Source organism: Corylus avellana, chromosome ca5 (assembly GCF_901000735.1).
Source record: "Corylus avellana chromosome ca5, CavTom2PMs-1.0".
NCBI classification, from domain to species: domain Eukaryota; kingdom Viridiplantae; phylum Streptophyta; class Magnoliopsida; order Fagales; family Betulaceae; genus Corylus; species Corylus avellana.
The window spans coordinates 30,614,303-30,624,957 of NC_081545.1; the positions used below are offsets into that span (position 1 = coordinate 30,614,303).

Genomic DNA, 10,655 nt, shown 5'->3' on the forward strand with positions numbered 1-10,655 from the left:
AATATATATATATATATATATATATATATATATAAGTATGTAGAATGATCTGACCAAGTGATACTGCTGGCTTTTGACATGGGTTTGGAGGTACTAGATGCTTGCTTCTCATTTTCTTTGAGTTGATATGATAGGCAAAACATGCAATGTTTTAAGCTCCATCTGTTTCCATCGACAAAAGGCATTTCCATAGAGACCATAGTAAAAGTGTTTTGAAAAAGTCATGATGAATAATTTATTTAATTAATTAATTGTACCAAAATTCAACAAAAACCCTATCAGAAATCATTAGACAATGGATTGGCAACTGTGGTAGTGATGTTGGCAGTGAGAGGAGTGCGGAAGGGGTAGGAAGGTAATACAAGTAAAAGATAAAAACGTTTAATAATATGTATATTTTATTCATAGCATTTTTTAAATCACTTTCAGTTTCAAATGAGGAATGAAAGTGTTTTTCTCAAATATACATGCATGTACTAATTAGCCTCGGTCTATTTCGACGTAAAATACTTTTTGTTAGAAAATGTTTTAAGCGAATCATCTTTCATGAAAATGAATTTAACTGATAACTTTTTAGGTGTTTGGCTCGTATGAAAAATAGCAATGACGACCACAATCAGCCTCCGACGACTTCCGACAACCTCCAAAGGCAGCCAACAAACTTCGGCGAATGAATTGCGTGAGAAAGTGTATTCGAGAAGGAGGTCGAGTATTGTGAGTACTTGAGAAGTAGAAGCTTAAACTCGAAAAATTGATTACAAAATAATAATAATAATAATAATAATAATAAAATTGCATCTCAAATGAGGTTTTCTTAGTCAACAGAAAATGTTTTCGCTTTGACTAAGATTTTCGATCATATCAAACACCGAAAAATAGAGAAAAACTTTTTTAGAAAATATTTTACGTCAAAACAAACGTCAAAACCTTATATTATATAGTATAATAGAATATTTTGCTAACTATGATTATGTACCTTTTTCTCCCCCCCTCCCCGTCCCCCAATCTTTTGTATTGCACAAAACAAATAATAATAAATAAATAAAAACTACGATTAAAGACCATTTTTTATCGCAATGCGTCAAAACAGAAATTAATTAGCCGGACATGTTACCATCAAAATTTTGATTTGTTACATTTAATAATATTATCTACAGTACAGTGTCATTTAAAAATTTTAAATAAATTAGCAATTTACTCACTTTGTGACAATATATATATATATATATATATATATATATATATATAAGTCTCAATAAGGAAATGAATGTTCTCCCAACTCACTTTCTTTGGATAAATCATAAATCATATCCAAAAAAGTAACCAGACAGCATTTACTTTTACCCAGTTTTTGCATTAAATGCACCATCCAAACAAAGCTTTGAATTAGGGTAGAGCATAGTAAACAAAAGGCTTTAATTAATTAAATTAATTAAAAGATGGCAGTACAAAAAGGTTGCAACCCCCAGATCGAGCTAGTTTTGTTATATCTCCAGACTCCAGTGAGAGCATTTAAAGAAAGGGGTTACTTCCCAATAGAAGAGTTAAGGATCCCATATTATATAAATTAAAAGAATTGACTTCGATTTAGCCTAGGGTTTTGTAAACCCTGACACAGAGAGAGGTGTAGTCAACGAGACGGTGGAAGACATAATAAAACCCACCATGCCAAACGAGGTCGGTCGTTGTTCAATGCTGAAAGATTAGTGGAGGGAATATTTGGGAGGATGGATGAAAGGGGAATTAGAATTTACTAAGGCAATAATAATAATAATGATAATGTAGGATTAGGGTTTAGGATGCGTACAAAACATGAAAGCAAACAAAAAACCCTTTGTGGGTCTCTCTCTCTCTCTCTCTCACTTAGGTCAATGGGGGTCTTTCCATATATATATATATATATACGAATTCAATATCTTCTCCAAGATTTTGTAAAGAAATTTTTAAAAATAAAAAATAAAAAATGTCATGCGCGTTTACCCTCTCCCTTGCCTCTTTTGCCTGCCCATTTGTTTAGGGAAATGAGACCCCATCAATATATATTTTCAGAAGAAAAAATAATATTATGAAAGAGACAGTGAGAGAGAGAGAGAGAGAGCGAGGAGAGTGGGGGAAAAGGAATCACACATGAGGGTGTCTTTCTCTCTCTAACGTTTTTTATCCCGTCGTCTCCGGGGAAGGGAAATCCAAAGTGATCATATTTTTTTGGTGCATTTTGTGGGTTTTGACCAGAGAGAGAGAGAGAGAGAGAGAGCTTTCGCTCTTCTTCTTCTTCTTCTTCTACTTCAAGTGTCATTTTCTGGATTTCTTTTATTATGTCTTCCTCCTTTTCTTAACAACACAATCTCTCTCTTTATCTTTCCAGCTTTCTCTTGAGCATGTCTGTTTGTTTTAGAAGCTAGCTAGCTAGATATAGAGCAGATTTTTTTTCTTTCTTTTTTCTTCCTTTGCTTGAGTTCTACTACCCCTTTTATCTTAAAAGCATACCAAGCTGTTAATCTTTGATATTTTTGGCAGAAACATGTCTTGAAGATCGAAGAGCAGCATAGCAAAATTAGAGACCCACATGTTGAACAGATACTTTTTCTTTAGTAATTTCTTTAATATAAAGTTGAATTAAACGAAGAAAAAGCTTGTATTTGGTAAAGAGAGTGTTAATGAAGATGCCCTTGGAAGGGATTTTCATTGAACCCTCTTCAACCCCACATCCTGATCTTTCCCTCAACATTAGTCCTCCCAACACTTGTTCTTCTTCAATTTGCAATAGCACTAATGACACCCAAGCTCACACTGAGCTCTCTCTTGGGAGGAATTGCAGAGGTAGTACTACTGGAGCTGATCATCAACAACCGCCACAAAATCCCTCCTATCATCATCACCACCACTCCAACAATCACTTGAATCACATAAATCATGGGGTTTCGCTACTGGATGTGTCATCAGACGGTTTGAGGCCAATCAAGGGGATTCCGGTGTATCACAGCCGTTCATTTCCCTTCCTGCCCATGGACCACCAACACCACAACACAAGAGAGAAAGATCCCAAGATGTGCTTCTACCAAATTCCTTCTTATCATCCCTCTTTGTCTTCCTCTTCTGTCTCTCATTCTCCTTCTCCATTCTATGGAGCTGCCTTGGATCCCATCTCATCAATCATGTCTACAACAAGGGATGCCTTCAAATCCAGCCAATTGCACCATCATCATCAACATCTCCACCACAATCAGTACGGGATTGGAGCTTCAGAGGCTTCTCATGGGATGATGAGATCATCAAGATTTTTGCCCAAGCTCCCAACAAAGCGGAGCATGAGAGCACCAAGGATGCGCTGGACTAGCACTCTTCATTCTCGATTCGTTCATGCTGTTGAGCTTCTTGGTGGCCACGAAAGTAAATATATTTTAATTTCATTTTTTTTTTTTTCTTTTCTTTTCTGTTTGTATAAGGATTTTGTTTTTCTGTTTTTTATTTTGGTTTTATTTTTTTTTTTAATTTTAGATTTTTTATTCTGATATTTTTCTGGGGATGAGTTTCAGGAGCTACACCAAAGTCGGTTCTTGAGCTCATGGATGTCAAGGATCTCACATTAGCTCATGTCAAGAGCCATTTACAGGTAAATATCAGATTCTCTCCCTCTCTCTGATCTTTCTCACCGGCACAGTAGCCGATGAAAGCAAGTGAAAGAGTCAATGATGAATGAATGAGTGAGTGAATTAAAGTCTAGGGAGCTTTGTTGGAGTATATAGCTTCTTCTGAGACAGGACAGACAGCTTCCGCTTTCTCAGAGAGAGAGAGAGAAAAGTAGAATGACGACAGAGCAAAAGTAGTCATCATTTCTCAATAACACACATCATTACAACCTTAACGAACATCTCCTTCGTGGTTAAAGACGAAACGGAGAAGCCCACAGATACCCCAGAGAGAGAGAGAGAGAGATATCTGATTTTTTATTTTTTATTTTGTTTCACATTATTCATTGTTGAGCGATGTTTAATTTATATATCTAAATATCTAAAAAGTGTTGGAAATGGTTTGCAGATGTATCGGACTGTTAAGACAACTGACAAGCCTGCAGCTTCCTCAGGTAATTCGTATTGCTTAGCCTTGAGCTCGGCCTTTTAGTTTTAGCAGCCTTATCTTTTTACGTTCTTCTTTTCCCATTGTTTTTACTGCACCCATTTGGTAAATTCTCTCTTTCTCATTTCCATTCCCCTCTTATCTAATCCTATCAATATCATACTTCAACATACATGCACAAACTTGCCCCGTGATCAATACCACATGCATACATAACATTGATGCACCCATGCGTGCTACCTATCATACATCCACATTTATATATGCTTGCATGACTTAAGCATTCACATGAAAAAAAAAGTCTTGGTTTTCCTTGAAGGCCAATCAGATGGATCTGGGGAGGACGATATCTTCCCTTTGGGGAGCGCTACAACTGACCGTGGCCTTCGTCCATTTACCGATCAACGAGGACCGTCTGATCAGCCCCTTCCACAAGATCATATGGACTATCCTTCCTCCACTCTCTGGAGTAACTCTTCCAGCAGGTACCTTCACCTCTCTCTCTTTCTCTCTCTCTCTCTCTCTCATACACACGCATATATATTATACAGCATTCCTTTTGCTTTTGCATGGTACCTTAGCTTAGAAACGAAAACCCACGTCCACCATTTTTGAAGAATAAAAGGGTTCTTGCGGCAGCTTTTGCTTTATTTCTGTTTGTTTGTTTTTCTCTTTCTCTCTCAACCCTTTTTCATCTTTAATTTGTCTCGGAAGATTTTTATTTAAGCTGAGATATGAGATTTGTAGCTTTGATAGGTATCAAAAAAAAAGTTACAGACACAATCAATTAGGTTAACACTTTTTTATTTATTTAGAACGACATAAAGATACTGTTATTATTCGTTTAATTAATTATATATGACTCTTGTCTATTAAAAATAATCTGGTTCTTATTCTGCCCACGAGGATATTGCATATATGACCAAAAAGACCACTCTACTGACTCTCAGTGCTTTTTTCTTTTCAAGGTTCACATCAACGTACTATATATATATATATAAAAGATATAATCCTGTTCGAGGTACCAGCTTCCATTTAAATGTTCTTCACCTTTTTTTTCATTAGATTTATTTCCTCTTTTCCCTTAATTTGTTTTGTTTGAGTATAAAACCTAGGAGCCCAACCAGCTAGCTAGTTAGTGGAACCTGTCGGCCAGGAAATATATATAATGGCTGCCATAGAAGAGTGATAGGATGAAGCTTAGTACTCCTTGGGAAGTTTAGTTTAAATTTCTTTTTTCATGCATCTATAACCGCTAATTAATTCAAAATTGGATGCTTCTTTGCACTTCATTGTGTCTCTGATTCCATCGGGGGAATGATAAGGAATATATATAAGGAATGATAAGGTATAAGGTATAGCATGTCAAAAATATATATGCTATAACAAGTTCTTTTCTTTTCTTTATTTTCCTTTCTGGATAACTAAGATGTAAGCATTTACAAATCAATCTTTCTAAATTTTCTATAATTTATCACAACTTGTAAGAGATGCTTATAGTCTACTTCATATGGACATTATCTAGAAACTTACAAATTAATGGATCTTCCTGTCATTATAAGTACTGCTTCTTTAATGCCTTTTGGATTAATTGCTAGTGCGCTATTGGCCGGCATGAGAAATGATTGGTATCAATATCTTGCCCATATTTTTCCCATATCATCTTATAAATCAACTATTATATTAGTAGGCTTATGTACACCCCACATAAGTTAATGGTGGACCTTACAAATCTAATGGTTGATCTATTAAATTTGTAAGAGAATATAGAGGAAGTATGAGCAAAATATTGTACATCAGTAATTTCTCTTTTTTAAAATCTAAATATGTGTGGGGATTTCCTTCTACTATTTTGTAACTCTTTTACTTCAGATCTCATTTCCAATATTACCTCTTTTTGTGAAAGGTTTGATAGATTTGTAGCCCTAGTGAAATTCATATACTTTTGGATACCTGAAACAGTATGAGGATTCATTATCATATTAAACGGTGTAATTGCTGCTAATGATCATTATGCTAATTCAAATTTTATTATAAATTAGTTGAGGGTTATAATTAGTTAAGAGAATGGTTTTGTTTTGCTAATCCTCAACCTTCTGATCAGAAGTTGTTTTGCTACGCATATTGATATGTGATTGTTTAGAAGAAGAACATAAGCATCTAGTAATTAGTCATAACTAGAACTTAGGGCTTGAAAAATGAAATGGCTTTATGGACATTAATTCATAGAAATAATTTAAGTACATGGCCAGAGCTACTAATTGAATCTTTGTTTAGTTAACCAAATCAAACGCAGATGAAGTTTTGCTTTATTAAATATAACATTATCATGCACAGAATAATTAGTTATATCCAAGTTGATATGAACATATATCTACCTGCTTTGAGATGCCATTTCCTTCCTACATATTTTTCCAATCTATGTCTTGAGTCATTCTACTGCCAAAAACAAATCCTAGGTAGTTCATGTAAATTTAACATAAGATAATGGGATTGCTGATAAGAAATTTAAAGAAATGGATTAAAGAAGAAGAGAATCGAATTCTCTCTCTAGCAGGGTTCATAGAATATTATGTTTTTGGAGATTTAATTTAGAGAAAAATAGTACTAATTAATTTTGATAAAACAAACAAAATACTAAAAGATTACAAACAATGAGTGTTATTACACTAGCTAGCTACTATTCTATATAAATATTAGGGAAAATTACACTTTATACCTTATTAAAGTTTGGGACGATTTTTAATTCGACCTCCAAAATTTTAATTTTTGCAATATATCTTTTCAAATTTTTAAATTTTTACAATTGAACTATTCCGCTAGCGAAAGACTAAGAGTACTGAATATGGTAATTAATTGCTCTTGACAAATATGTAGATAGATAGCAGATCTATATGCTGCAAATTGAACTCTAGCTAGGATAGGGGAATGGGACTAGTACTTCATGTCAGGTGAGAGAAGACGAGTAAAAAAGGATCAAATGTGCTTCTTTCTATGCATGTGAGCTGAACAACATAAAAATAAATAAATAAATAAATAAAAAAGAAGAATTGAATGTGTTTCTTTCTATTAATTGAAATTTATTTAAAGATCTATTTATTCATAAATTAGGGGAAATTTGCTAGGTCTAACTCTTGACTGTTACCATGCAATATATGTATGTATGCACAAATAATCTATCATCAGAATAGTTTCGGGCTAACTGATAAATTCCCGATTGAATTTCGGTAGTAGAGAGGCATGGCCACAAGCTAACTCCAATGACATGGAGGGACCCAGACCAGCATCCTTCGAGCCACAACAAAGACCAAGAGGCCACAATTTGCAGGTACTAAATGTTTATTTATGAATAATATTTATTTTTTTCATGGAGTCCCATCATATAACATGCATCAACCATGCTGCTCAATATATATATATATATATATATCATGTGACATCCATATTCATAAAACTTGTGTCAGGACATTCATCCAACAATGCTGATATACGTACATAGCACTCTCAATTAATCTTTGGATTAACCCATGTTAAAAAAAAAAAAAAAAGATCGATCCAAATATTAGTTGAGAGTGTCACGTTAACATTTTTCTTCCCGAAAACCTATTTAATAGAAATGCGTGCATTCATTCACTATATATATATATATATATATATATATATATATATATATATATACACATACTTGGTAGTAATCAAATTTCCCAAAAAAAAAAAAAAAATTACAGGAATGTGATTCAACTCAAGTGAAGAGCTACTTAGGATCGACTAATTTGGAGTGCAAGAAGCCAAGCTTGGAGTTCACATTAGGAAGACCAGACTGGCATAGCAAAAGAACGTGACTAATTTCACTGTCTCTCTCTCTCTCTCTCCCCTCTTTTTCTTTGTTTTTGAGTTTGCATTTCTTGAGCGAGCAAGCTAGTTCATTAATTATTATCTTCATGATTGAGAAGTGATCGATAGATACATAGAAGGGTGTTTTGTGAGCGAGCGAGGAAGAGGAAAACCTTAGACATTAATGCAAGTTGATGATGATGATGATGATCAATCTTTCAGTAATTATGTGTGCATGCGTGGATCGATGCTAATTAAGCATGTAGTTCATGTTTCAATGCAAGCGTGTAACCAAGTTCATGCTTGTCGATCTACTGTGGTAATCTGTAATACTAATTAATTTCTCTTCTTGTTAGCTTAATTAATTACTTGTAATTCCATCACATTCATGTAAAGCCAATATTGATAATGAAACCAGGAATCCTTCCGACTTAATTTTATAGAAACGCATCAGGTAGGCATACATGTCCTTTGTTTTTTTTCTTTTCTTTTCTTTTCTTTTTTCTTTTTGACTGAATATGGACATGTGTTTCTTTTTTTAATAGGAAAACATGTGTTTCAGTGTTTCTCATATGTTCAATGAACATGTGTTACTTTTAGAGACCGAGTAGTTTGTAATAAATTTCTACCTAAATACTTGGTGACTTTAACCTCTTAAAAACTGAATTTTAACTTGTGAATATACGGCCATGGCAGTTCAATCCCTTATACCCTAAGGGTACCAACAAATTTTCCATGAAAGAAACTTGCATTACAAAGCTCCTTCACCAATGCCCTAGCTCTCCAATATTGAGCATTTATATATGGATTTCTCAAAAAGTTTTATTGCATTTGAAGGATCCATAGCAGCCAGCCATTGAATTAGAATTCGTTTGGATGGAGATAGGGTCAGTTCGATAGATTTTGAGGTTTAAAGGTGATAAATTTAAGTGTGAGACATTTTTTTTTTTAATATTTAAATATTGATTAATAATATTTTATTTTAAATTCTATATTATATTTTTTATTTAAAAATCATCCTTCTCACTTTTTCGGATGCAAAAATACTAATTAATTTTTACAGTTAATCTACTTAATTATAGTTTTTTATAATATGATAAAATAATAATTATTTATTTTAAAATAATAATTAAAATTAATAGATTTAAACGCTTAAGAGCATGGCCCCGGTTGGGGTTTCGGATGACAACGTACTAAAAGAAGGAAGGTGGTTGTGGTAGTGGTGCTAGTGGCGTTGGCTACTATGGTGGGCGGGATTGAGCATAGAGGAGGATAAAACGAATATGAGTGATGAGGGAGCAAATTCAATGCAGCTGGACTAAAATGCTTTACATTATTTAATGTTAGAAGTCCTCTTTACGTTCCTCATGTGTCATTCCAAAACTAATATGGCTTTAAAATTATTATTGAATTTGTGATAGGTTACTATTGGATTTTAATTAAATGATGATTTTAAAAGTCACGTCAGTTTTGGAGAGACATAAGAGAGACATGTGAATGACTTCTGACATTACTCATTCAACTATATGGGAATCGCTTCCTGTTTATAATTAATTCTCTCGAATTGGAGAAATTTGAAGAGAAACCCAAAAAACTTTCCTTATTTTTTATTTTATTCTTGAGGGATTATTTATCATTATGGAAGCACACTTATCATTATGAAGCACACTTATTTCTCTATAACTTAGCAAACTCAAATGCACTAGTGACAAAAACCAAGAGATTTTTTTATGAAGTTGATGACAAGTATGGGAATCTGAATGGTTTATTCTTAGGGGCAAAGGTTTGAGGCAAGGGGCCCTTTATCGATCTCCTTAAAACATTATCATGATTAATGTTCAATGCTTAGGTCCAAAGCAAAGGAAATAAAGATCTCGACAATTCTTCCAATCAACAAACAATCCCAAAACATTGGAACATTATCTTAATCAACTTAAGAACTTTAGTCAACTAATCTTAATGTTTTTTGTTAGAGTACTGTTACTGTCACCTAGCTAGCTAACAGCTAGGCTCTTCCACCTTCACGCTCTGAAATTGAACCAAAAGATAAAGTGGAGCACCCATCTCCATCTCACTACTATTCATTTTTTAGGAAAAATTTCATGTTTTCTATACAATAGCATATCATTGAAAAATTATTAATAGAAGATTAGGAGATGAATAATTGTTTAATTACGTATATCGAAAATTAATGATATATTCAAAACTATCAGCAATGACGAAATCATTCAACGATTTCAAAATATGAAAATTTGTCGGGAACAATTGAATAAATTAACGCTAAAAGTGAAAAAAAAAAAAAAAGGTTATAAATTACATTTATATGTTTTAAATGATAATTAATTAAATTTTGTTGAATTGTTTATTAGTTCTATAGTAAATTCTTTAATATTTTCCGTCATTTTTTTTTCAACTTTTATCTTTTAATCTTGCCCCATTTTTAAACCAAAATCTAGGCTCATTGCTTTTTGCCATTTTTGTTCTTCTTTTCCAGAAAGTGGTCAAACTCTTAGAGCCTTCTGATGGAAGGACAGTGGACTTGAGCTCCAAAAAGCAAAAGTGGCTCGGGAACATGTGTGCCTTCCTATAAAAGGAGGTCTAAGCATCAGAAGTACGGAATAATAATGGAATAATAAGGCAGCCATATTGAAGCACCTCAAACAAGTGTGGTCTTGTTAGGTCCATTTCCACCTGATCAAAAAATAAGAGTTTTGAGAGTTCAAAGCTCCTATAGAGTAGAGACT

General features: G+C 33.5%; 1 protein-coding gene across 4 annotated transcripts; it reads left to right on the forward strand.

The window, feature by feature from the left end:
• Positions 1 to 2,068: 2,068 nt before the first annotated feature.
• LOC132182541 (transcription repressor KAN1) lies at positions 2,069 to 8,346 on the forward strand. 4 transcript variants are annotated; one of them, XM_059595818.1, is made up of 6 exons: positions 2,069 to 3,390; positions 3,537 to 3,613; positions 4,039 to 4,084; positions 4,379 to 4,562; positions 7,312 to 7,405; positions 7,806 to 8,346. In XM_059595818.1, exons 1-6 carry the CDS (start codon positions 2,658 to 2,660, stop codon positions 7,917 to 7,919), a joined length of 1,248 nt encoding a protein of 415 aa, XP_059451801.1. In that variant the 5' UTR covers positions 2,069 to 2,657; the 3' UTR covers positions 7,920 to 8,346. The 4 variants fall into 4 exon arrangements, with proteins under 4 accessions (XP_059451801.1, XP_059451803.1, XP_059451800.1 ...); XM_059595820.1 differs by having other exon boundaries at positions 2,070 to 3,390; positions 4,397 to 4,562; XM_059595817.1 differs by having other exon boundaries at positions 2,071 to 3,390; positions 7,309 to 7,405.
• Positions 8,347 to 10,655: the final 2,309 nt, after the last annotated feature.